Consider the following 27,938-nt stretch of genomic DNA (forward strand, 5'->3'; position numbering starts at 1 on the left):
GCTCTTGGTCCACCCCACCCCACCAGAAAATGTTGCAGTGTACGCTTTAGTGTTTGTTATCAGTTCTTTTGGCTAAGGGGTCTAGAAAACAGAAGTTAATCCAAGGGTCCCTGTTCTGACCGTATTTTTCACTCCATAAGACGCACCTTTTCCCTCCTAAAAAGGAAGGGCAAATGTCTGTGCGTCTTATGGAGTGAGCGAAATGAGTCCAGGAATGGTGCAGAGCTGATATAAAGGGTGTAGCCTATGAAGAATGCTAAAAGTTGGATAAAGAGGCCTGGAGGACCATATTAGGCCCTTGACCCCAAGGTTCCCCATTCCTGCTGGAAGTAAAGGTACATAAGTGTAGGAAACTTCAGGCTTTTTTAAAAAAAATCAAACCCAGAATGTTGAAAATTGGGTATTCTGTGGCAGTAAGCTGCTTAACCTACACTGTCTTCTTTCCAGAGTTGTGGTATCTCTGTTGAATTCTGTAGCCACGTGACAAGAGCATTCACTGTGAGTACAAAAGCAACCAGAGCAGAGCGCGCTGAAGAAGCACTATCCCACATGGGCAGCTCTGTAAGTATTTTGTTTTGAAAACTATTCTGTTGTGGCACTAGAAACCACTTAAGGATATGCTCCTATCTCCAGTGTTCAAAACTCCCATTGTTCTAGGTGCATTTTGTGACAGGAATTTCATTAGCACAAGTAGTTTTTGAGCTCTGGGCACAGTACTGTGCCTAAGGTATCAAATTAAAATTGCAGAGTGGCAGGAAATGACCTTTTCCTGCCTCCCCATTTCCAGCTATTCTCTGAAGACTGAAGAGACCCTCTTAAGGATACAGTGGTACCTCGCTAGACGAACGCCTCGCGCAACGAAAAAATCTCAAGACAAAAATGTTTTGCGATATTTTGGCAGACTCGCAAGACGAAGTTTTATATGGCCGTGCCATAGAAAACTTCACAAGACGAAGCAGGGCAGGGACGCCGTGAGGAGAAAGTCCAGGGATGGCCCATCAAGGAGAACGAGCCTCCTCCGGGGAGCCTGCCCGTCTTGCGCTTCCGCCGATGCCATCGCCTGGCTTCCGCAGGGACATGCCGATTGGCGGTGGCGCAACAAAATGGCTGCCAGCAGCCGGATCCCCCCTCACTCTCACCTTAAGCCGCCGTGCAGAACCCTGAGGGAGTAGAGCCCCTTCTTGGCTGGATGCACGCGAGAGCTACACACGAACGGGAGAGCCAACCAGTCAGCCTGCCTGCCTGCGCGCGAATGGCCTGTCTGGTTGGGCGCGAGGGTCCGGCTGTTGGGGAAGGAAGGAGGGAGCCTCTCCCTGGCCCTCCTCCTGCTTCCCCCTCCCCAGAGCCTTAAAACCTCCGGAGCAGCTGTGGCGCTTGGGGGCAATGTGGCTGCTGTGGCTGCTCCTGGGCTTGGCGGGTGAGTCAGGGTTTGTGAGCACTGGATTGCGCCTTAAGCTGCTTTGCTATGGCACCATTTCATTGAAAGGAGAGGCTTTTTTGCCCATAGGAACGCATTAATTAAATTTCAATGCATTCCTATGGGAAACCGTGCTTCACAAGAAGAAATTTTCACAATACAAAATGACTCGTGGAACGAATTAATTTTGTCTTGTGATGTACCACTGTATTAGGGGTGGGTGGGCAGGGGAGAAACTAGCCATGTGAAAAATGAACATATTTTAGCAGCAGTTCATTAATTTTCAGTGTTGTATTCTTATTTTTTTAAAAACCGCCTAGACATTGTTGCTGCACCCATAACCTAGGCTTAAGGTGCCATTTAGCTCCTAGCTTTCATATCTGTTTCTAACACTGCCTATCTCCCTCTCAAGGAGGCCTGAAAGCTGGTACAGAGTATAACCTGTAGTGACATACTTACTGAGAGTGTAAGATAAAAGTTGATTATAATACAAACAATTTGTTTTATAACTGACAGTAGCAATTTCCTGTTGTGTTACAATTAATGCATTGTATAAAACTAAACACTGTTTCCCCCTTTGTCAGGTTTTCAGTGGCATTACTCTCACAAAATTTGGAGGAATAGTAGTGCTTGCCTTTTCCAAATCCCAGATTTTCCAGATCTTCTACTTCAGGATGTATCTAGCCATGGTACTACTTGGAGCAACCCATGGTCTAATATTTCTTCCCGTCCTACTTAGTTATATAGGTAAGATCTTGCTTGGTATGTACAAGTTGACCTGAAATTTTAGCTCTCAAGGAAGTGTGCATAGGGGTTGCAGCCTGAGCTTCATTCTGTATTAATGTGATGTCTTGAATTGGTTTGTTTATGCTCATAGTGTGTAGGATATGATGCCACAGCATGAAGGCAGGAGTCAAAACTGGTGGGGTAAATGCAGAAGTCTCTGCCTGCAAGGACAGCTCTCATCCCATCTGAGAACACCTTCACTCGAAGGAAAATAATTATTTCAAGCAAACTGATTTTGGGATACTACTTCTGTCTCTGCAGAACCAACCACTATCAAACTGGTAAATTGTTGGAGCTTTTGAGTAACTTTTCCCTTTTCCTTTACAGGACCTTCAGTAAATAAAGCTAAAGCACGTGCAGCACAAGAGAGAAACAAAGGTACAGAGAGAGAGAGACTCTTATTCTTCTAGCCATTTTAAACAAAGTGGTCAGTGGACTCATTGAATTCTACCTGAAGCCCTCTTCACCATAAGTTTCAGCAAGTTTCTATGACTACTGTCGCACAACTACAAGCCACTATTACTGGACAGATTAGAGATCTACCCAAGTAGATGACCAGTAGTTCTGAACACCTTGGACTCAGGAAGTACTGCATATTTCAGTTACAGTGTTACTAAAATTGGAAGGATCATAAATTATTATTATTTAATACATTATAGTTTTTATTGTTTCACACAATGAATTTGCTTTCCTGATGAAAATCTAAAGTGACATGTATGAGAGTAGATTGCTGACCCACTGACACTACTTTTTAAATGCAAGGCAATGCAATTTGTGGCTCTATTTTTAGGAGAGACAAATGAGCCATTAGTGGAATAATAATATTTTAATAATTTGCCAAAGGGTCTGTGTGTATATATACTTTATTATAAAATAGGAATTTTTGTAGGTCAAAAGTATCAGTACATAAAATGCAATAAATTAAGTTTATACATTTTGTATAGCTTTTCTACTTCAGAAAGCAGTAGGCTTCATTAATGCTTGGTCTCCAAAATGCTGTTTAAAAAACACAACATGCTCTTCACAGTGCTCTCCTGTAAAACAAAAAAGACTGTGGAATTAAATACTTTCCCAGTATGCGATTTTATTTGAATGCAGTTCCTGAGGATTTCTGGACTGGTCACACTACCTGTCAGACAGGACCACTGGTCCAGCTCAAGAACACATAGTACATAAAAAAATGCACTGAAACTTAGTACTAAGACTTGATAAACTGGAAGTAGTTTAAGTAATATGTATACTGCTGTTGTGAGCTAAGTTACTACTATGACAAAACTGGATTCTCAGCACAATCAAAATAACATGCCACTTCAGCCAGAACTAGAACAGTTTCCCTACCCTCCTTTTGTCCAAACTTCAGCACAATTGTCCATGAGACTTTCTTGGCAATATCAGTCACAATATGAAATTACGTTCAGACTAGCAGATTCCCATAAGTATTGCTGCAAACACTGGGACATGCCTAATCAAATTGAGGGGAAGGAGGCATTTCTATGTTCTTTATCACTGTTATGCTTAAACCCTGCTACTAAGAAATCCGCACCATGGTATACATGAAAGAAGGCCTTTCATGATTTGAGTGTGGAGGACTTTCAAGGTAAAAATGGCGATATATGCATGCATCTAGGCACCTATACTCTTCCCCGGCCAAGGGAAGTAATATTCAGAGTACCTCCATTGAAATAAACAGGTTAGCCATGATTAAATCAAATGGGGTTGATGTTGAGTAAAATGTAATCAGATACCAAACAGCTACAGCAAAATAAGTCCTCCTTCCACTTGCACTCTTATGGAGCGGTGGGTGTCACTTTTGTCACTCAGACTAAAAGTGAATTCCTAAAACCCAAAACATATAGCAGCAGACTCCCCACAACCACTACCCATGGTCTTTACTACAGTTGTCATTTTCCACATTTTACCAGAACTGTCAAATCAGTATTCAAAATGTAGACACAGTGCCTTTAATTGCAGAAATGATATTTTAAGAGCAAAACAGTACAATTTGTGATGGCTTATCTTTATTTGAACTCTGTAAATCAGTGCTTTAAACTTCTTTAAAAGCTAGTGTGTTCTAAAAATGTATTGTCTAGACAGTTTACGGAGGGTAGGGGCAACTTACCGCAGGTTGTGTATTAATACCTCAACTGTTCAGTTAATAAACTTGTACGGATATTCACTAAAATTTGGCCAAGCTCCATTTAAATGGCTTAGCCCAGTCCCTAAATTCACTCTCTATAAACCACAGGTTTTGTTTTTTTTTAAATTCTCTTAAGCGGGCTTACTGAAAATAGTGACCAGTAAAGCAGATCTGGAACCAACGTTGGTGGTAAGTGGCCAAAAGTACAAGAACAGATTGCTGAACCTTGAGTCTATCCCAGCTTACTAAGATTTACAATACATCATCTAGTTTAATAAACTTTTCTATAAAAAGGTAAAGGCTGGTTGGGATTCTCTTAACACATTTCCCTCCCTGCTTTGCAAATGGACACTTTACCTGGAGTGAAGCTAGGGTTTCCACGCAATCGCTGATTTCTCTGCTCAAAGAACCTGAATATGGTATAGAATAGCATCTCATCTTCCGTCTGCTTTGCTGCATCAAGAAACTTTCGAGCAGAAATACTATCATGGCCTCCAATACCTCTGATGAATCTCAAGGCAGCCAGTACTTGATGTTTGGACAACAAAACTTCCACTATTTCATCATTTGCAGTAGAAAGTCTCTGAAAGCAAAGTGACTACCATTAGTGGCTGCTGAACTAATGAAAGCCCTAACTCCAACACACAGGGGGAATGATCTTGCCATTTATTATGGTGGATGATGAAGTGTTCAGATTGGGCTGTTCCTCTTGCAAGAGGCAGGAGCAAAGAACTGTGGGAGGTAGACCCATTTCTCTTCAGGTTTTTTTCTCCTGCCTAGGACTGAGCAGTTTGGCTCTCCCAGCTCTGTTGACTGCTAGTCAGCTGAGTCCTCTAACTACTTTTTCTTTCTTATTCTTAGTTACTTAGTAATCTTTCTCTTCCTTAGTAGTTTGTTGGCTACTTTTCCCATCTTTGTTACTATTTGGTGTCAGTCCTTTTGTGTGTCCTCCACTGAGGTAAAAAGAAAAAACAACACCACCATTATCTCCCTGGTAAACATCTTCCCCTATTCTATGTTCAGTGTTTTACTTCTATTTTTTATTAATTTCTTAATTTTGATCTTTTTTCTTTGTTGCTGGTGGTTGAGCTGCCTTTTTCTTCAACTTTTTTGCGTCACAGGCTGCCTCCTGCAACGACTGCGCTGCTCCCAACAGCCGCTCTGCGCCTTACAGCATCCTTTTAGACCCTTTATTCAGCGCATCGGCTTTTCAAAAGTTAAACGTTTTCTCTGCGTACTTACCTTTAACATATCCAGGGAGAGCTGATGTGCTGGAGGATAAATACTCTCCAACGACAGTAACAAGCAGGCCTGAAACAGGAAGTTCAACAGTGTCTCAATACTTCGCAATTATGTGTTAAAACCTAAAAGTAGCATGGTTGAAAATAGTGTGATCCAGAGTCCAGATTCCTGCTATGAAGATACACCTACAAAGTCTGGTGAAAGGGCAGCATAGAATTAACCAAGAAGCAATGAAAGCCGTACGGTGAAAGACGAAAGAAACTAACTTACCAGAGGTTTTGAATCACTGAGAACATGATACTGCAGGAACTGGTGAAGCATATAGAATAGGTTGTGCTGAACAAGGGTTTTGATAACCAGTTCATATAGATAATGCTAAGGAGGCAAGGGGAAAAAACTGCTTAAACCAGTAGTAACTTGGCAAGTATTTAACTACAAAGTTATCAATGGGGGATGAAACAGAAGAAAAGTTAACAACTGAAGAAGGGCACATAGACTTGTACATGGAGGGTTGTGTTTTTCTTAAAAGAAATACTATAATTTTCTGAATTCAATTCTAGAACTAAGAGCTAAAGGCTACTAATCTGTATAGCAGAGATGGGGAACCCGTGGCCTTTCAGATGCAAACGCCCATCATCCCTGGCCATGCTGATGGGAGTCTTGAGTCCAGTCACATGAAGAGGGCCACAGGTTCCCCTTGCCCTGCTCTAAAACTCAAGTTCATCTCTTCAGATAGGTTAGCAAGCTCTTTGGCTGAAACTCATCCTACTTCAACCTCTTGGCCAGCTGGCCAGTGAGAAGAAGGCAGCAGGAACAGATAAAAAGTCTAAACAGAGCAAGGTTGATCCCTTCTCTGCCTCTGGATTTTTCTTCAACTTGAGCTAAATTCCTTTCAGCTCTATACTTTCTCTGTTGGGAAGGGGTTTACTGGGTTTAAAAATACTCAAACAGATTTTTCTTTTTTCTTTTCTGGAGGTTGAAAGGGAATGAGACATTTTCTCATGAGCCTGCCCTGTTGATAGTTCCCTAGCATTTGTGGCCTTTGGAGCAGGAGGACTGGACAAGCAAACGGAGGTTCAAGTGCCTGGACAGAAGGAGCTGTAGCTGAAAGCAACTTGAAACTCAATATTACCTTTAAGACTAATCCAGCCTACCTAACACTATTGGGTGAGCAGCGCTCTCCATATGAAGAAGGGTAATGCAGTGTATAAGAGGTGGTGGTAAACGACTGGACTTTCTCCAACTGTATGGGTGCATGTATCTTCACACATGAACTAGAAACCTTACACTGAAAGATGCCAACACAAGGGCTCAAAATTAGCACACTTACAAAGGCTCATTTCCAATCCTGAATATTTGACGAAGCAAACACTCCAGCGTTTCAGAAGGGAAAAAATGTGTACAATTGTAGCTTTGATCCCAATACATCTGTTCACTACTAGCCCAAACTCTTCACAATGCTATTCATCATATTTATACTTGGTTGATATCTATAAGTTGCTCTGTCACCTCAAATCGCCTCTAAAACTTCATATATAATTACGTGCAAACTAATGCAACAGTTCTGTAAAAGAATGTGGAATGTCTGTATAAGGGGAATGAGCATATTTTAATTTTACTTAATAAACAGCTTTAATATTTCAAAAATTGGCAACTAGTGTGCAGTCTAAAAATAGATAACAGATAACCGGGATAGAGAATCATAATCTTATATAACGAGACATTTTAAGTTTTTACCTGAACAGCTATCTGAAATTGGTTGAGTGAGCGAATATACTCCATTAAGACAGCTATAGTGAACTTGTGAGGTGCTTCCTAAACAGGAAAAGAAGAATTTACTAAAGTAGATGCTTCAACTCCAATAAAGAATCTGTTTAAATCAGGAGTCGGTTTTTTAGTCTGTGGACTCATTTCTACCTTTGAGAAAGTGTCACAAAATGTCTGCCATGGGGATGTGTCCCATTCATGACCATCATCAGTCACACAAAACTCATTACAGAAGTCAAACTGGTGAGCCTAGAAGATAAGTAACTTGCCCAAGACGCAGCACAACAAGGCAGAAGTGGGGTGAGAGAGAGGAATTTGGTCAACCAACTTCCTCTCTCTCACCCCACATGCAGCCATAGTCATCACTTCCGCCTTTCTTCCCATGGCCCCCATCAACTCAGTTTTTGTCCTTGAATCTATGGCACACAGATACAGAAGTCCTCTCTGTTCTGCAACCAGTGAAAAGGTTGGCTATTGTTTTAAGAATGATGTGGACATGGGCAGTAAAAGCCCAGTGAGAAACTACAAGCAGCTGGAGGAACACTACAGACCAGGGAGACTACCTGTCAGATTTAAAAAAAGAGGAGCATGGAGAAGACAGCATGTAGCCGGGGGACATGATAAGGACCCCGAGGTTTAAATTGTCTGATTGATTGCTATTCAGACCTTCTTCCTGCTTCAGAGAGACTGACAAATTACCTTCTGTTTACCACAACAGTATTAGTTACTGTCTGCTGTGACTAATACTTGCCTCCCTTTGAACTAACATATGAAGACCTATGATGTTAAATCAGCATGCTGGTGTATCTATATCAACCAACCTTTTTTTCAGTAAAGACAGACAAAACATGCGTATACATGTCTGACTGATCAATAACTGCCTGGGTACGAACTGGCCGTTTGGGAGGTGGATTGCTTCTGCTTTGCCCAGTTTCTAGTGCCTGAAAAATACCAGAAAATATTTTGAGATATAACATATTGAAGGACTGATAACACTTACTAATTTTATACCTAGATACATTGGGTTGTATTTGACAAAGTCATACTTTAGTAGACCCCCCCTGAAATTATTGTAACTTCAGTCTACTCAAGGGTGACTTAGTCAGCTACCACACCTTATTTGGTAATAGATTCCACTGACTGAAATCCATGTTTATGTCTTGTGTGCCTCCTCCATGAGTGGTCTGGAGGGTGGCAATATGAGAACGGGCCTTTTCTGCAGTGGTTCCTAGTCTGTGGAATGCTTTCCCCCAGGGGTGCTCACTTGGCGCCTTCATTACGCATCTTTAGGCACCAAGTGAAAATGTTTATAACAGAGCTATTGGCTGATTAAACGATCTATGGCCTTTAAATATGTTTGCGGGAGAGCGGTTAGTGGTTTGTTTCTGGTTTTTTGTTACAAAATGAGAACACAAAAGACGTATTTTTATGTAGCAAACTGCCCTGTGATCTTCAAAGGAAGGAAGGTATACAAAAAAAGTAAGATCAGGATTAAACCAGAACTATAACTTTAATCAAAATGGCAATGCCTTCAAATACGTAAGAATATAAGAGCCTGCTGGATCAGACCAATGGCTGTCCTGTTCTCACAGTGGCCAACCAGATGCCCGTGAGAAGCCCGTAAGCAGAACCTGAGCACAAAAGCACTTTTCCCTCCTGCAGATTACAGCAACTGGTACTCAGAAGCACACTGCCTCTAACTGTGGAGGCAGAACATAGTAATTATGGGTAACAGCCAATGATAGCCTTATCCTCCATGAATTTGTCTAAGCTTTTAAAGCCATCCAAGTTGGTGGCCATCACTGCCTCCTATGGGAGTAGGTTCCAAACCCTAACTATGTACTGCCTAGGGAAGTACTTTCTTTTATCTGTCCTGAATCTTCCAACATTCAGCTTCACTGGATACATATTTAGTGGACTTTGGTGTGGGATTATTTCCCCCCCCCACACAAATTAAAAAATTAACTAGTTCCTTTTTTAGGGATTGCAGTGATCATATTTGAGCACTAGTTATGTATATATAAATATTAGAGAAGCTACTTTTCATTGTGTAAGGAATTACAGATTTGATCACTGTCAAATCAGTGATCAAAGATTATTGCTAATCAGAAACAGTATATACAAAGCCCGTGGCAAAGAAAATGATCTTCATAACTTGCCATATTGTAAGTCTGCTCTGCTTCCAAGTATTTCTTATATTCATGATTGAGTTTGTCAAAAACGGTGGCAACCACACTCAATGATCCTCCGTCTGGTTCACTTAACACTGCAACAAAAAGTACACATAACGAAATTAGTGGCAAGGAACACTGGTATATTAAATTCTGCAAATACCTCTGAAAATTAGTATCTGTATGCATCGATCTGAACCACATTTCATACTACAATTAAGTAGCTAGTAGTCACCATATTATAGTTGCTCTTCATCTTATGCTAACTAGAGGCCAGAAAACTGATACTTTAGGTACTCAATATGGGAATGACATAGTGTGCAAGAGAGTGCTTCTTAACAAAGATTTTCAAAAGAACAGCTCCTGGAAACTGGAAGCAAAATCTTACTCTGAGAACACACAGAAAGAATAACCATCTTGCAATCCTTTCTCTGAAGAAGAAAGTCCATTAATTTTCCTTTGTCTGGTAAGAGATTTACTATAGGCTCCAGTTTCACCTGCAGATTCCAGAGGTAACCTGGGGGGAAAACCAAAACAAATAGCAAATCCTTTTTACCAAAACATTCCATTACAACCACATTACGATACTATACTACATTAGAAGTTACCAATTCATAACTAGTTCTTCATTGAGTCAGATATTCCACCAACCCACTTGAGTGGTTTTTAAATATCTTAAATATGAGGATAGAACATACTTGGGTTTTTGTTTTTGTTTTTGAAAAAATATAGCATTGTAATTACACAAACTAATGAAAACAGAAGAGCTCTGACAACTTTAGACATACCTTCACTCGCACTGATGATAATATCGGGCTGAAAGACAATCCAGGATGAAGAATCTAAATGTTAAACAAAACTCCACAGAAGTCGTGTCTCTATAAGGTCTCAGGGGTCTACAAAGTCACTTCATGGCACCTCTTAAATGCTGCCAAAATTACTATTACTATTAGAATTGATATTTGTCAAAATTGGGGGGGAAATGAGAACACCATCCATGAGAGAATGACTAACAAAATCTGAAACACAGTATGAATGAAAACACAGTATGTATGGTTTAGGGTAGACAACTAGATAATATCTTCATTGAGAAATAGAGTCATTTCATAATGTACTTGAATAATAAGGTACAGAAGAAAGTAAACCCATTTGTGCTACTCTGAATTTTGTGACATTAATTTGTTATGCTTGTGAATATCTATATATTGATCGATCGGTCTCTCTTTTCCTGTATGTTCAGCTCTAGATATCCCATTACTCTATTTTTATTCTATTTTCTTTGGCATATGTTATTATATTTGGTTATGTTTTATTAGAAATAAATATATGATTGGGGGGGGGGCAAAACCAAAGCCACTTTATGAGCTGGATCCAAACAGTTATGTGACTAACTTAATATACAAAAGGGAGATGTGCTAGCTTAATCCTAGCACCCCAACCACCCTCCAAGCCTTATCCCATGATAAAGTTCTTGATTCATAATGGTGTGGAAATAAGTCTGAGCACACTTAACTGGGCATAAACCCAACTGAATGCCCAAGTAAAGTCGCATAGGACTGTGCTGCATGCCAAATAGTGCTATTTCATACTCTTCAAACATTCAATGCATATTTCTATTGCAATATTTTTCAGTTCTGTTCCCTCCAGATATAAAAAGCAACATGTTTATCACACAAGAGAGAGGAAAGACGTGGGGTTCAGTTTCATAACAAAACACAAACTGTTGAAGGATACAGAGTTTACAGGGAACTGGGAACTGACTGGTTACAGAAGCTGGACCTGCACATGGAGAAAGAGATTATTCATGATCCTGAAGAGATTAATATGTTTTGATGAAGATTGACAGTAGTAATTTACCCCATATCAATATACCTTGAGAAGTTACGGCTAGGGTATAGGAGGATTAGACCCAGAGCTTATTGTAATATTTAAAACTTAACAAATTTATAAATATATATATATAATAAATAATTGCTCATTAGCATTTACTGATGAATCGGCTACAGTACTAAGTCCTTTATAGACAACACAAGAGGTTGACTATTTGTTGCACAGGGCCCCAATCCTCATGGGATCATGTTTGTTTTAGAGCTATACCGTGTTTCTCACATTTTAAGACGTGCCTATAAAATAAGCCATGGCACGATTTTCTCAAGGCAATAAAATATAAGGCATCCCCCCAAAATAAGACATGCAGAGGTACCGGTACTATACCATGCTGGGAGCAGGTCCGGAAGGTGCTTCCGTAAGGAACAGGAAAAGGAAGATGCCTGTCCTTGCCAGAAGCGGATGCGCAACGTGCGCCGCATGGAGCTCAGATGGAGCGGGAGCCGGCAGAAGCTGCAGCACGCCCCGCCCCGAGCCCCGACCCAGCAGGACCCTGCGCAACCCGTAGCGCCAAGCCCCGACCCAGCGGGAGCTGGCAAAGGCAGCAGCACGCGCTTTGCTGAGCCCCGACTGAGCGGGAGCCGGCAAAGGCAGCAGCACACGCTTTGCCGAGCCCCGACTGAGCGGGAGCCGGCAAAGCGCGTGCTGCTGCCCTTGCCGGGTCCCACTGGGTCGGGAGCCGACGGAGCGAGAGCCGGCAAAGGCAGCAGCGAGTGCTTTGCCGAGCCCCGACGGAGCCGGCAAAGGCAGCAGCGCGCGCTTTGCCGAGCTCCAACCCGGCGGCGGGACGCAGCAAGAGCTGCAGCATGCGCCACGCCACGCCCCGGCGGCGGGACCTGGCAAGAGCCGCAGCATGCGGCTTGGAGCCCCGACCCAGCAGGACCCAGCAGCGTGCCCTGCTGAAGCGCCAACAAAGCGCCCAGCAGTGCAGCAGCCAGTTCCGGGCGCCAAGCCACAGCAGGAAGAGGAATTAATTTTTAAAAAATAAGACACCCCCGAAAATAAGCCATAGGCTTATTTTCTTAAGTAAAATAAATATAAGACGGTGTCTTAAAATGTGAGAAACACGGTAGGCATATTTAGAGTTCTGGGTGGAATCTGGAGAAAGTGCCCGTGAAATGATGGTTAAGGAGCAGCACCACTCCTTCTCTCCTGCGTACCATGTCGTGACCCAAATATGAGCCTGCAGAGATAGGGCTTGCATAAGGGCAGAAACAGGCACCCATATGACACAGCATGCCAGGTGGTTTAAAGCTCCCAGCACCTGGTCTTCACACTTTCCCTTGATACTTCGGCTATATTCTCTGTGGGTGGAGGCACAAGCTGGGGGAGTGATCAGCAAGGGGCTTCTCAGTACATTTTCATACAGCTCACTCAAATCTCCATCCATTCTTATATAATGGTCAGGAAGAGAAGACTCGCGCCAACCTCAGAGAGCCAGTCTTCATTTTCCAAATGCCTTTCAAATTGACAGTTGAACATGAAACTTTCACCAGTGTCTCACATGGAGCTGAAGACTACTCTGCTGTAGGGACACAGGCTGCTTAGAGGCTGCAATCATGGGGAAAAGAAGTGCCAAACACAAGAAGGGGAAGCTTCTGACCAAAGTCAACTCTGGCCAGGGGACCTGCTAGCTCTCTCCAGGCAATGACAGCCAACGGCTGCCTAGAGATGATACTATTTCTTCCCGTGAACAAGATATTTGAAACATTTAGCAAAAGTTAAACAGCGTTATTCCTTACTTCTTAAATAAAATGGAAACCCAAGTGATAGATGCACATTAAAATGTTACAGTATCTCTCTACCAACTAGGTTTCCAAGCTAGTTAAACAGAAAACAAAAGACCCCTACCTGCCACAGGAATCTGATAGGGTTGTATAGATCGAGCTGGAAGTACAAGCTGGTGAAGGATAACTGTGCCATCAGATTCTCCTTTGAGTCTGATATCAAATATAATAGAGGTCTAAAATTGACAAAAAGAAAGAAGTTCCCTTGTGATGCACATCAAAACTAGTTCATACGTATATGGAAAAGTGCAAAAATGGTGGAGTAGCCTTATCAGACTTCTGATATGAGGTGTGGAGGACCTTCGAGGGCCAACTGCTAACAGAGAGTGGGACTAAAGCCAAAACTCACATATAGCCCATTTACAATCAGACCACATGCACATACTTAGATGCATGTCAGAATTACAACTTGTCCATTTAACCACCCTAGCAAAATCACTCACAGTGCTGCCAGTAACCAACTGTCTTTTGCCTAAACTCGCATGTGAAGTTATACTTGTAATAGGTCAACATGCATAAAATCTCATTCACCAATTTCCCCCAAACACTGAGCACAGGTATTTCGCATGCAGGCTCCCTTTTGCCTCTCCTTTTCCCACTCCTCTTGTTCTCTTGGTTTAACAAGACTTCTCCCCAGTTTCATCACACCACAATATGCAGTTATTGATTTACTTCTCTTCCATCCTCCTCCATCATTCTATGGTATGATAACGAATTACACTTATTGGTTTTAAAATTAATCCACTAGTGACACATGGTGATGTGCTTTGTTCCTAGACTATTCACAGCCATCCAGCACTGGAGTAGCAAAGGCAGGGCGGAGGCTCTGGAACAGTGGAAGTTCTGTTGTGCTAGTGGAATTCTTTTTGCACATGTGGCTGAAGGTATCTAGATCTCACCAAAGGGCTATTGGGGGCTACTAGCCGTAATGGCTATGCTCTGCCTTCACAGTTGGAGGCAGCAATGCTTTTGAACACCAGTTCCTGGAAAGCACAGGAGGGCTGAGGGCTCTTGTACTTGAAGCCTGTTTGCTGCTTTCTCACAGGCATCTGGTTGGTCACTGTAAGAACAGGATGCTGGACTAGAAGGACCATGGCCCTGATCCAGCAGGCTCTTCCCTACACAGCTACAACTTTCACATAAAGGAAGGAAAGGAAGCAAAGGAAGATAAAATGGAAGGCTTCAGCTGTTAATGTTTAATATGAGAAATAAAACCAAAGGAAAAAGTAGTACCTCAGTATCCTGATGATGAACTACCACCAAGTTGTCCACAACATTTAGTGCAAACTTGCCAGTCCTGTATAACTTCAATATATGCAACTTCTTGCAGGAGCCTTCTCTATGGTAGATTTAAGCATGGAGAGACAGAGAGCATATTATTATCAAGAGCATTGATTTTATTATTATTTTATTATTTTTTAATCTTAACAATCAAAATTATAAATAACAGACAAACTTGCCTTGGTAAGTGATAAAGAACTACTTCAGCTCCTGTGCTGTTGGATGTCCTTGAGTGGTGTCTCAAGTATAGAACATAAAGTTGCCCATATCTAAGGAGATAAAAAATATTCTGTTTTGTATGAACTCATGAATAAATTTCAAAGAAAAGTGTATGGATGGATTTGTAAGGTCTCTCTTGACAGCCATTATAATTTACAATACTGTATATTGATAATGCTTCTAAATAAAGGCTCACAATTCCACAAGTGGAATCCATCACAGTAGAATCATTACCATACAGTATATTCTGGCGTATAAGACGAACCCCAACTTTCCCAGTTAAAATATAGAGTTTGGGATATACTCGCCGTATAAGAAATACGACCCGGCGTATAAGACGACCCCCAACTTTTGAGAAGATTTTCCTGGGTTAAGAAGTAGTCTTATATGCAGGAGTATTTCCTTTGGGGAAGACTTAATTTCCCTTAACTCCTGCACTCAAATTAATACAGAATTAATTTTAAAAAGGTGCCAATCCATGGAACTAAGGATAGGTGCAACTTCAAAGTTGCACAGAAAGGACCAGAATTTTTCAAGTTGAAAGGAAAGGGGAATTTAAAGATTCTGGGCTGAAAAGATGAAATGCATTCTTGTAGTAACCAAATAAAGAGAGTATAGTAAATATAGGGAGGATTGGGCCAGGGTCTTTGCCTGTCTCAAGCAGTTCCTCTTAGGGAAAAAAATCCATTTTAAGGTGTTCAAGAGGGGATTCGTTGAGTTCAAAACAAACTAGGCTTCAGTAACTTGTTCTGTTGTGTACATTTTAAGTTTCTTCTTTCCTTTGTTCCCTGAAATAAGTGGACTTAGAAAGTGGCTGTTATCTGTAGCTATTTCACATCCTCTCTTAGGAAACAGAATATTGCATTGGGTCTCTCAGTTCACTGTAGAGCAAACCAATTGCTTAGTAAGAAAAAAAAAGAAAAGGAAAAGAGATATTAAGGGCAATGTGTCCACATCTAAGGACATAAATCTAAAGGGAGGGGGAAACCCACCCACCCCCCACGATAATACTTACATTGTAGCCATAGCAATATCTCTTTCGGAAAGGCTGAGTTTGGACGCCTTTGGAGCTGCGGGTAATTCAATTTCAAACTTGGACAGCTTTGACATAGTTCCACCCTAGAAGAAAGCATGTTGAAAATGCTGCATATAATTCTAATTCTATGTGGTTCCCCTTATGGTTTTCATAAAAATTATCCCAGCCTACAATATTTTCTCGCAGAAACTTGAGCGTGCCCAGTACCAAGCAGTAAAATGAAGTTTTAAACTTGCAGTTCTAAATTTGTAACTTAATATTATACTCGTTGATTTTAATGATCCACAAAAAAGGTTTACGATTGAGTGAACTGTTCATTAAATAACTAACCTATCCGAGGCATCCATTTTGCTACTTAATATTCCAACATTAACTATTAAGTTTGTAGCACAAACTGAAGCTAGAAAATGTCCAAGGTACTTTGTCATATAAAAATATTCTGCTGGCTCTGAATCTGTCCCCCCCCCCTTACAGTCTATTCTCAAAATTAATTTGCAGCTGTGGCTTGTACTACTAAATAAACTTACAAAAACTTCATCTTTGGGGGGAAAGGAAATTAAGTCATGGGTTTAAAACAAAAGTTATACATTATGATTGACTTCTGACATGTTTTACTGGAGACTTTTCCTTTGAAATCTCAACAACATAAAAAAAAAGTCTACAGGTCAAAGCAGGTGCTGAATAGAAGGTGTGTTTTTCATAAATTCTGGGGACAGATGGTAGACATATGAAAAGAAGTGGAGATTCGCTGCAGCTCCATTATGCTTCCAAGTTCCAACACACACACAAACACACACACACACCCTCCTCACAAAACGGCCAATTTGCTGACCAGGGCATACAAACAGCACCTCCAAGTGCCATGTAAAACATAGCCAAGCTTAAAACCAAAAAAAGTAGGAAAGGTGTGTATATTTGGGAGCAAATGAAAGGCAAGGGAATGTAATGAAATGCAGCATAGTTTTAAAAAGCTCTCTGAGCAGCTAAAGCAATGTGGATGATAACACTGGACACTCAAATACTATTACCTTAAAATAGAACGGCTGTAGAACATTTCCAAGAACTGTGGTAGACAGAAGAATTACGGAACTCTCAGGACAGTACATGTACCAGTTTACGTTGATATTCTGACTCTTCAAAAGTTTTAAAGTTCGCTTCTCTGGTAACACCTGAAGACACAAAAAAATTCCAGTACTGTATATTTCAAAAAATGCAATATATTTTACAGTTGCTAATTGTCAGGGGATCACCAGGGGTCAGCGGAGAGTCCGGGAAGTTGGGACCAAGGCTCTCCGATGGAGACAGAGCCCAGGATGCGAGCAGCTCGCATCCCGGGCTCCGTCTCCATCAGAGAGCCCTGGTCCCAACTTCCTGGACTCTCCGCTGACCCCTGGTGGTCTCCTGACACTAATCCTAAGAAATATTGACATTTGCTCTTGGTGGGCAGACAGCATGTGCAGAATCTGGTTGTCAAAACTGAGTTGTCTATTATTTATTTTATTTATTTATTTATTATATACCACCCATCTGGCTGGTTTCCCCAGCCACTCTGGGCGGCTTCCAACCGAATATTAAAAAGACAATACACAGCACCAAACATTAGAAACTTCCCTAAATAGGGCCGCCTTCAGATGTCAGGTGTGTATCAAAGTGGAATCAGGTAACACTGATTCTTCAACCAGCTGCACTAGCTCCCGATATGCTACTGAGGCCAATTAAGAGGTACTGTCATTATAATATAAAGCCCTGACGCAAATACTTTGAGTAGCGCCTCTCCCAACATCCATCACCTCAAGTACTGGGATCTGGAGGGGAGGCCCTTCTAACGGCTTAGAATTGGGAGCACTGCTGAGAGATCCTTCCTGCAGTATTGTATTAGAATATTCATTTCCTTCTTCACCAATATGGGATTACTTAAGTGTGGAAAGGAAAATTTAAATTTCAAAAGCCAAACACGAAATTTCAGGATTTAGTTCAACTGGCACTGAAATGTCACTTGGCCTTTAAAACACAGCAAATATGGCAGAACAACGTAACAGACTTTAAAAAAAAAATCAGATTGTTTTTCTTACCTGATAAAATTCAATTCCCTGATCTGTTATGAAGACGATTTCTGCAGAGCCTGTCCAGCAGAATCCTAAAATGTTGGCATTCTTGGTCTTTAACAGCAAACAACATTCAGTTGAAATAGGTGAATATGCATACAAGTTCATTTAAGCCAGAATTATCATGGGTCTCCTGTTATAGTTTACATGTTTCAGTTTCAGCAGTAAATCTAGAAAGGAGTCCCCCGAGTTCAAGAGTGTCACAAGTGCTTTGATGTGCAAGTAAAGCTTCCAAGCAAATATCAATCCTCATTGACAATATTTTATCATATACATTTTGCATGTTTGTCACTATGCAAATACAGGTATTGTATTATCACATACTCTTGTCAAGCATCCTAAAGCTTAGTTTATAGTAAAGAAATCCGAAACTAAACTTAGAATCTCATCCTATGCATGCATACTCAGAGCAAATTCTACTAAGTTCATTGCAACATTTCAAAATAAGCTTTCAAATGCAATTGAAATATTCAGTGAAGATTTGTAGCAGTTATACTGTACTGTAAAACAGGGCACCTGATAACATGGCTATCTCATCACCCTCTCACGAAAAAATGCAAATCCACACGTTAAGCAAAGGCATCCAATATCAGTCATGCCAATCATTACGTTGTACCTGTTACTTGTATCTGTAACTACTGTATCTGTGTTAGATGTTACTCATAATGCTCCATTCCAAATGACTAGAAGCAAGGTGAAAAATGGACAGAGCAGAATTAATCTGGATTAATTCTAATCCCCTGAATTGTCAGGGGATTGAAATACTTTGCATCCATTACTAGGTTTAAGAAATATAAAAAATAACGGGAGAATGTTTGTTGCATGCTATTCACACTGCCCACTAAGGATCACACAAGAAGCACTAGGCTTAAACTATAAAAGATTGACTGGAGCATTAGAAAACACCTACAAGCAGCCTTGAGGTTTTCAGGAAAGGTTGGCCAGCCATGTGTCAGAGACACCAGAATCACAGAATAGTCTGTTTTATGACACAACTTGTGTACTTTTGCAGAAAGGTGAGGAAATTCATCAACAACACCAACAACAGAAAGCTGCTGTACTGGACTCTTTCACAGTGACTCTAAAAGCTGCTTCACATAATTAGAATTTATCACATGGATGTAGGTTCTATGTTAGAAATTTCATGCACACAAGCACAGTTCAGACTACCCTCTCCATGCATTCAAGAACATATGATGAAGAGACATGGGACAGACAGCATGAGCTAGCATAGCTGTTTGCACAGAGTTAGTAGTTTCTTGAATCCACTCAAGCAGGTAAAGTACAAAACTGGATTTTGGAGAAATATGGGAAGAATTGATTCATATCACTATGAACATCAGCACAGTGAGCTAGCTTTTTCAAGATAGGATAACTGAAATTTATCAAGTGCTTCCAATTGAATAAATGTTTCAGAACAGATTGCAAGACTACTAAATGGGAAGAGAAACTGAAAGAGGGAACTGTTCATTATATATGCTTGGGCCTTTGTTACTTTCTACTGCTTGTACAAGAACAGATTTGGGGATTTTAATACTTCCAACTATGAAATCTGATCCACTTAAATGAACAAGCTTTCTCCTCCTCACCTCACCTCCCAATGTTCATCACTGTAAAATGAGAGCTACTGGCTAAACCTTGCTGATGGTCAACAACTAGAACCCAAAGCATTCTGAAGAACTACAATAGCAGCATAAAAGTGAGATGTGCATTTTGAAACTTTTTTTAAGAGCCAGCAAATTGAAGGTTAATGGAGGTTACAATATTTTAAAGATTTAACTTAGTTAACTTAGTTTAACTTAGTTTAACTAAGTTAACTTAGTATTTGTTTAAATGTACCTTGCATTCTTGAGTATATTCTATCTGTGGGCTGTCTGGAATGAAGTTCAGAAAGTCCTGGAACAACAAGAAAAGCAGCAATTAAGAAACATGTAGGCCGAAACCACACTATGTTAGGTACATCTGAGCTCACTGAGGTACATCTGAGCTCACTTGGCTTAGGCACACCTAACTGCATAGAGTAAGACTATTAATATACTTGAATCTCTCTTCTTTGTAAATTAAGACAGACATCTAAGAGCTTCTTTTCTGTTTTAATATCCTACTTTCCACCTAAATGCTCCCTAATCTTTAATTGGCCATGGAATGCAATACTGTTCAAGACACTGCAGAAATGTAAAGGAGAAAATTGTTTACAGTCAAATGTAATGGTGAGTCATAATATTGTCATAATTCAGGTCCCAAGCTCTTGCCTCCAGAGCTGCAGTTGCACTGACGGTAAGCTAATAGGAAATATATTAAAAGAAAAGAAAAGAACCCCCCCCCCTGCAGAGAACCCATTACAAGACATCAGCCACCAAGGAAAGAAGAAATGGCTATAAACACTCCCACATGCCCCTAGAGAGAGGTTTAAATATAATAAAGAAATAAAACCTAAGAGGCTCAATTCGATCAAGTTTCTTTAATCTTCCTTCCCCCAATTTCAGTGGTACTTCTGTTTAAGAACAGTCCGGTTTAAGAAAGATTAGGTTTACAAACTCTGCAAAACCGGAACAGTGTCTTGGTTTGAGAACTTTACCTCGGTCTAAGAACAGAATCCGAACGGTGAAAGGGCACCGGTGGTGGGAGGCCTCATTAGGGAAAGCGCGCCTTGGTTAAAGAATGGTTTTGGTTTAAGAACGGACTTCTGGGACGGATTAAGTTTGTAAATCGAGCTACCACTGTACTTCTAAGCCACAGTGACTGTATTAACATTATCAGCTACTCTATTAGTCTAGAGATTTCATTGTGCTCGACTATCTGGGTTGTTTTTTTAAATATGCAATTTCTTACCACATTCTTTGATGTTCTCTGGACAGCCAATATCTTGTTGCCCAAAGAAAATTTGATGCACTTCACTTCCCCTTTGTCTTCCATTCTATAAAACAATAAATTGCCAGAGGAGATAATTTATGGGCATTTTACATAGCAAACCTATACATGTTTTTCAGAAGCAAGTTTGACTGCATGCAGTGGGCATTGCTCCTAGTTATGCCAGGAGGCCAAGAATCAAAGCACAAAACAGATAACTGAATACTAGCAACATGCCTGCCATTATGGAAGGTTGGAAAGCATGTATGTCTGTGCCGAGGGAGGTGCTCTGTACTGCCAAGGTCCCAGTACACATACACTGCCCTCCCTGCCGCCACAAATTCCTTGTTAATGAGTGCTGGACTTGCTCAGTATTGTGGATAAAATGTATTATTATTAATTAAATTTCTATATTGCCCTTCATCTGAGGATCACAGGGCAGTTGACAATATAAAAACAGAAAAATATATACCATAGTAACAAACAAAAACAATAACCCCCCACACACTAGCCGACCCTTCTATCATGTCTCCCACAGTGAATTATTTTTCCATAAAGGAATGAATGGTAAGCTAAAGTAAAGGGACGCTCTTAAGGAAACCATCGGGAAAGGGGTTAAAGCCAAGTCCTGCCCCCTGCTCACCCTGGGGTCTGAGGGAGGGAAAAACCAAGGCATCTGCTATATTGAAACAAATAGCATTCTTTATTCAGGGGAACTTTTGGAGGATGCTTCTTTGTTTAAGTTTTGCACAAAGTTTATTAACAAACAAAAGTAATTTGAATTTGTTCAGTCTTAAGACCAAAAGGCAGGGACCCCCTGACCCCAGTATACTGCAAGCCAGTCACTGAGGCTTTCTGGAAGGCAAAGCACCATCCCTAAATTTTAGAAACCAGATTTAATCTGTTTTATTTCAAGAGCTCTTCGCACTATGAATGTGGTGATAATATTTATATTTCTGATGTTTTGATCTAGGTTTTTATGTTTTATTCTTTACTGTAAACAACTTTGAGACATATACTGGAAGGCAGGATGTAAATCCATAAATGGCGAGATTATGTTTCACCTCAACTGTAGAAGCTTAAGACTGCTTATCTGGTCCTATAATTCAAAGGAACTCCTGAGAAGTGAGCCAGCCAGGCTGACAGAGATAACGAACCCACAGCTTTATGCCATTATGATTCCAAGTATGCCACAATCTAAAAGCAGCCAGCCAGAGTAGGCTGTATACATTTATTTAAAAGTTGTTAAGTCTTGTGTATTAAATGAAACACAAGTGGCCTTAACTAGTCACACAAATTAGCATTTTCAAAGAAGCATTCAGTTTTCTCTTACAACAAAAATTTTGTGTTTTGTATCAAGGTAGAATCATAGACACTGCAACTAAAGCCCAACTCCAGGCTATTAAGAGATTAACTAGCACACTCTGCTTTAGAGCACACTTACCTGAATGAGATGGGATTGCGGTCTTCCAAGCCTTTAACTACGACCCCAGTAGCTCCACCAGATCGAACAGCAAAAACCTAAGTAATTAAAAAAATAATATCCGGATTTAGGTTCATTCTAGTGCAGGGTTCTTAACTCACTGTGGTCAGTGACTGAAATAAATCAATTCATTCATTCATTCATGGTTCTTAACCTGGGGTTCATGGACAGGGTCAATGAACTAGGAGCAAAAAGAAGAAGAAGCTTGATGCATAAGTTTGTGTATATATGTTTACGTGCATTTTTCTGAGGAGGGGGTTGATAGCTTTCATCAGATTCTCAAAGGAACCCATGACGCCAACAAGGTTAAGAGCCACTGCTCTAGAAACTTTCAAAGTAAGATAAACATCAGATTTTCTTTTCTTTTCTTTTAATATATTTTTATTGCATTTTTAACAAAAACATCAGATTTTCTAATTATCCCTTTCTAATTATCAATGCAGTTTAATTTAATGCATTACTTGTTTAAAAAAACTGGTTTAACTATTTTATTTAAAATATAAAGGACCAGTTCTCATTATTTTCTCTAAATGTCAACAGTTGCAGTTCCTTCTTGGCCACTTGCATGCTGGTCATGGGTCCTCCCCAGCTAGGGCAATGTGAGGCTTGTTTCCAATGACTTCTCCCTACTGATAAATACTAGGTTAGAATATGTCAGCTGCATAATTCATTCTTACATGATACCACTCCCAAAGATTGTGCAGAAGTTGCAACTCAACTGTTGGTGGCCTTGGGCAAGAGGTGGCATATAAATTTGTACAAGCTGCCAGTGAGTTTATGAACCCGAAACAAGGAGCTCACTGGCAGCAAGAAGTCACATGCATCTCAGAGATCACATCTCCTCAAATACGCTTACGGTATCTGCCTGCTAAGACAAGGCTCTGCTCCAAGTTCCTGTTCAGATAACGCTGGATGGAATGGGGGGCAGTGCACTTTCATTAGCTGCTCAGGTTAAAGAAATTACTCAAGTGCTTTAGCTAGTGAGGACAAGGAAATGGGTTGGCAAGAGTGAAAGTAGAATGATTTTCTACAGTTATTTTGTTTGTACTTATTTGCTCAGGGATGTATTTTATGCCTGGACACATTTAGAAAGGCAGGGTAGAGATGGTTTAAACAAACAATATGCTTATTGGAAAAGTTCACTGATAACCAGACTGTGCACACAAAAAAGCTACAACTTCCATAATCATGAACAGCTAAAAAGGGTGCTTCTGAGATTGTGAAAATTTGTGTCAAATGTTCTTCTAGTTCAAGAACTGCAGGCACAAACACAGTCAAATGTGCATTGCAACAGTTTGTACCAAAGAGATATCAAAGCTACAGTGTGGCAAACATAGGCTTTGATGTCAAATTTCAGATTCCCAGTTGTCTTCAAGACCAAGCTCACATGAAGGCAGTTCAAGAAACTTAAGCAATCACATGGAGAATCTATAACAAAGAGATCACATGAAAACACTCACTAATTAAATTAGTGTTTCAGACATGTGATGACACTAGAAGTTGTATTTTTCAAGAAAAAATATTGCAAATTATATCAGTTTTGGATCTTGCATTAAGAAAAGGGATAGTATTTTCTCTCGAGAGTTATTTATGGCACCTTTAAAAAACTGATTCAAGAAAACTATCTCTGCTAGCAAATTGAAGTGCAGCACTGAAGGTAAACTCATGGGTGGTGCAGAGATTGTGGAACAGACATCCAATTTGGCCTTCACCTTTCTGTGTTCTATTAGTAAACTTAAGCAAATTGTCTATACGATGCAACTATATGGACAGCCCAACCAGGCAAAGCAAGTACAAATTCCAGAGAGCCAGAAGAACAAAAAAGCCAATGCTCAGAACAGAGAGGAAACTGAACATTTAACATTTTTGTAGAACCAAAATCATCAGTAAGGGCAGTTTCCCCACAGCCTAAGACACAATGAGCTGCACCTGCTGAACTTCCCCTTCTTTGCAACTATTAAAAGAAGTTCCTTGTTCCACCTGGTCATTTTACAGATACAAACACTTCACAAGATAATAGGCATTGCAATAACCCTTCTTACTGGTTATACTACTTTGAACATATTGCAGGAACCATTTTTCCATAAAAAGAAAAGCAACCATCCTACAACAAAGTTGGAGAGCCTTGCAGCACTAAATCTCTTTCACTGAGAGGACTCTGGATCATAGTAATTCTCAGGGCTGTTTTCATGACTCAGTTGTTAATTTGTGTGTTACTTAATAGATTTTTATGGACTAATAACTTTTTTCTGTGTATATATTTGTATTGTTTTATTTAGTTGTTCCCCACTCTGGGATTAAACTACAGTGGTACCTCGATTTACGAAGACAATCCGTTCTGCGGCCGTCTTCGTAAGTCAAAGTCTTCGGTTGTCGAAGCGCCGCTTCTGCGCATGCACCGACCGCGCACGCCGCTTTGCGCAGGCACAGAACGGCGATAAGACTTCCGGGGTTGTCGACTTCGGAAGTCGAAAGCTTCGGAAGTCGAATCGTTCAGATGTCGAGGTACCACTATATGTGATGATGATCAGGCTATAAATATACATCATCATCAGTACTGTATTTACAGAAGCCACCCATTCCAGGAGATCTGGATTCTAGCAGTGGCTTTCAACAGTTAAATCCGGATTTGCAAGTGGATGGCATACACCCTTCTAAGATGGTCCACAAAGCACCATTCTTTCCAAGGAAGGCAAAGAGAGGAGATTCATCGGGGTTTTGTTTTTGTTTTTAAATGCCACAGGCTTCATGCACATTTAAACAGGTTTTTCTTAAACTTCGCCTAGCGTGCTTTTACCTCTCATCCCGGGCCATTAAAAATCCCACCTGCGGAGTAAGTGTTGAGAGGTACAGGAGAGCCCCACCCCCGCCCTCCCATTACACTGAGTTGCTCCAGGGGAAAACAAGGCACGAAGAGGGCCCCACACTGCCGGGGGGGGGGGAAGAGTGGCAAGAGAAGCTCTGATGTGCTATAGACTGCAGCTGCAGGTTTTGTTTTTGAAGGGCGGGTCGGTCTGTGAAAGTTGGGAGGCTCCTGCCTTTGCTGTTGCCGCCTAGGCGCCTGCTATCCCGGGGGTGGCAACGCCAGCGAGCGCGTGACGGGCCGGTTCCACGGGGGCAGGCGCGGTGGGGGAGGGAACGGGCTGCCCGGCGGGTTCCGCCCCTTCCCTCGGCCCTGAGTCCCCCCCCCACTCACCTGCTTATTGGCCTCGTCGAAGAAGACGCAGTTCACGGGGCTCGCCTTCTCGAAGTGCACGGGCCGCGCGCACAGCGCCAAGTAGTAGTCCTGGCTGTCCTGGCTGGCGGCTGTCGCCATGGCAGCGGGAGGAGAAGGGCCCCTCGGCTCTAAGTAACCGCCTCTCCCCGCGCGCCGCTTCGGGCCTTTCCGTGCCGCTTCCTCTCACTGCCCCCCTCAAACCCGCTTCCCACACAACAAGCCGGTTCGTGGTGGATGCGGCTCTTCCTCCTCCTCCTCTGGGCGGCCGCACAAGCGCTTCCCGGTTAGGCGCCTCTTGCGCATGACGAGGGAGCTGCCGGCGGCCCTTAAAGGCGCAGGACGACGCGGCAAAGCCGCCGTTGTAGGCCCGCTTGACTGGAAATGCCGGCCCGATCTTCCCACCAGCAGAAAGGGAGGAGGGGAGTGGGTAAAAAGAAAATTATTGCTACGCCGCCCTATACCAGTAGGTCTCAGAACGGTAACAAAATAAATTCACAGTATAGGAACAAAAAATACACGATAAAAATAAAAGCAAAGACCACCCAGCAGAGCATCTGATCAGATCGGGCCGGCATTTTCGCTTCTCACGGTGGCCAAGGAGGCTCTGAGGCGACGCTCTGCAACTGGCCTTTAGACGTCGTGCCACTCAGAGGCGGGGCGATCTGGTCCCCAGCTGGCGTCGAGCTGAGGGGTCGTCACAGCAGGAGCACCAGCAGCGTCATGCCTTAAGGTTGCCACCTGTCCGTTATAATAAGCGACTGTCCCTTATTCCAAGGGGAAATGCTGCTATTCTTGAATCGCTTTCTCCTCCTCCTCCTCCGCTGAGGCGAACGCCGAGCTCAGCTCCTCCCTCCCGTCTCCACCGTTGCCTCCCTCCTGCGTGTCCGCGTTCTCCTTCGGGTAGTGATAAAGCAAGATATCAAATCCAAACTCCTCCTCCTCCTCTTCTCTTTCTTTTCTTTTTCTCTCCTTTCCCTACCCCTTCCCTGTTACACTAAATCCAGGGAAGCGGGGGATACTAGGATGCGGCTGCTGTTGCTGCCTGGGTCCTCGTTGCTTTTACGTGCTTCCCTGACCCAGTACTGTACGTGCTAAAAGGTCAAGGAATGGGTCCCCAAAGGCATGTTTGAGTTAAAAGTGGGTCCTGGGTCTGTTGACACTGGCAGCTGGCAGCTTCCCAGGGTTGGGGACATTCCCAGGCCTACCTGGAGATGCCAGGGACCTTCTGTTGAACCAAAGACCTTCTGTGTTGCAAATGTACTGAGCTACAGCCCCAATTTAGCAAGCAGACATTTGCTGCAATTCTGTACGTGTTTACTTGGCACCAAGTTCCCTTGAATCTATTGGGCAGTGCTTCTAATGTAATGTACAGGATTGCATAAATCCTAGACATTTGTCTAAACTTCAAAAGCCGATTAAACTAATACCGGTAGTTATCACAATTTCTTGACCCCGCAAATTTCATAATTACACATTGTGTGACCAAGTGTCCAAATCTGGCTATCATTAGGCAATGAGGTAATAGTTACCTGCAAGCTCTGCACCAAGTTGCCTGCTACTCTCAAATGCTGAGGAGCAAGGTGGGTCATTGCTTTAGTTAAAGGAAGATGCAGTTGCCCATCAGGTCAGCTTCTGGACAGAGAATAGGAGATGCACACCACCTTGCATATTTCTTCTGGCAACAAAATGCCACGGACCAGACATGTTTCCCTGTGTGGGAAGACTTGGCTCTCAACATGACAAATATTAAAGCATTTTTACTTTCAATGCTTTTATAAGCCAGGGAAGGATCACCTCCAGAAGAAGCCTGTCATCAGTATTGTGTTGTATAAACAACTGTATCCATTATAACTGGATATGCAGAAGCATACTTGTACAGTACTAAGTTCCCAGAGCAGCTAATTCAATGTAATGCTACTTTGTAATATTATAATGAGGAAAAAGTTTCTCATGACCTCAGGATTAGCATTACTCTGGGGGAGGCCTTCGAGATGTGTTTAGAAAAAGGCAACAGTGGATGTACTATTTGTCTTTGACCTCTTTGGACCAGTACTGTCAAGCCTCTTTTCCTTCCTACACACACTTCCCAACATAAATCAACCAATTACTGTATTTGACTAAAAGCCATTACAAATCCAGTTACAAAACCAGCAAATCCAAGAAAACCTGTTAAGATCCAGAAATAAGCAACCATTTACAATAAAACAAATTAATGAATCTACTGCATTGTCTTTTATGTGACTAGCACAAATACTTGTAGTGACTTTTGCGAATAAAGGTGCTATATATGTGACAAGCGGGTTGCAGTCATATAATAGCCAACGTATTTTCACTTCAGGGTTCTGTCTCTGCAGCGGTGCAAACATCTGTTCCAAAAATCTCTTTCTGGGGTTTTGATAGAGCTGAGCTGACAATGGAGTATGTATGTAATGGGGAAGATATTCAAACTTCACCTGCCCCACACATACAGAATCTTAAATGCCTTGGAACTTTCCTGTACAGTATCTTCCATCTAAGACTGATGTGGGCATTGTTTGAAAGCGGAGAGATGTA

The 27,938-nt window shown here is 41.6% G+C and overlaps 2 protein-coding genes across 4 annotated transcripts in view; one reads left to right on the forward strand and one right to left on the reverse strand.

Annotated features, from left to right (window-relative positions):
• NPC1 (NPC intracellular cholesterol transporter 1) overlaps positions 1 to 7,464 on the forward strand; it is a 44,800-nt gene extending 37,336 nt beyond the window's left edge. The window contains exons 23-26 of one of the 2 annotated variants that reach the window (XR_009558026.1): positions 448 to 561; positions 2,002 to 2,164; positions 2,531 to 4,529; positions 6,558 to 7,464. Coding sequence is in view for 1 of the 2 variants with exons in the window: in XM_035125434.2 (XP_034981325.2) it covers positions 448 to 561; positions 2,002 to 2,164; positions 2,531 to 2,581; positions 6,558 to 6,562 (333 nt within the window). In the remaining variant the exon portion in view is untranslated. The remainder of the gene's footprint in view (positions 1 to 447; positions 562 to 2,001; positions 2,165 to 2,530; positions 4,530 to 6,557) is intronic. The other variant, XM_035125434.2, reaches the window with a different exon arrangement.
• RMC1 (regulator of MON1-CCZ1) lies at positions 372 to 26,258 on the reverse strand. Of its 2 annotated transcripts, XM_035125435.2 has the most exons (20): positions 25,365 to 26,258; positions 22,130 to 22,206; positions 20,668 to 20,752; positions 19,675 to 19,731; positions 17,803 to 17,889; positions 16,759 to 16,899; positions 15,710 to 15,813; positions 14,655 to 14,744; positions 14,428 to 14,533; positions 13,259 to 13,370; positions 11,255 to 11,299; positions 10,309 to 10,362; positions 9,909 to 10,037; positions 9,509 to 9,615; positions 8,171 to 8,290; positions 7,320 to 7,397; positions 5,853 to 5,957; positions 5,583 to 5,651; positions 4,698 to 4,923; positions 372 to 3,237 (listed from the first exon to the last, which is right to left on the reverse strand). In XM_035125435.2, the coding sequence occupies exons 1-20, from the start codon at positions 25,482 to 25,484 to the stop codon at positions 3,158 to 3,160; spliced, it is 1,992 nt and encodes a 663-aa protein (XP_034981326.2). In that variant the 5' UTR covers positions 25,485 to 26,258; the 3' UTR covers positions 372 to 3,157. The 2 variants fall into 2 exon arrangements, with proteins under 2 accessions (XP_034981326.2, XP_034981328.2); XM_035125437.2 differs by lacking the exon at positions 9,909 to 10,037.
• Positions 26,259 to 27,938: the final 1,680 nt, after the last annotated feature.

Source organism: Zootoca vivipara, chromosome 8 (assembly GCF_963506605.1).
Source record: "Zootoca vivipara chromosome 8, rZooViv1.1, whole genome shotgun sequence".
In the NCBI taxonomy this organism is placed as follows: Eukaryota; Metazoa; Chordata; class Lepidosauria; order Squamata; family Lacertidae; genus Zootoca; species Zootoca vivipara.

Bases quoted from the DNA above. Each gene is read 5' to 3' on its own strand.
- RMC1 (XM_035125435.2), bottom strand. From the start codon at position 25,484: ATGGCGACAGCCGCCAGCCAGGACAGCCAGGACTACTACTTGGCGCTG. The intron at 4,924-5,582 runs GTAAGTACGCAG...CTTTGCTTTCAG, and splicing joins TCTCCCTGGATATGTTAAAG to AGACTTTCTACTGCAAATGA. The intron at 3,238-4,697 runs GTAAAGTGTCCA...TTTGTTTTACAG, and splicing joins AAACCCTAGCTTCACTCCAG to GAGAGCACTGTGAAGAGCAT.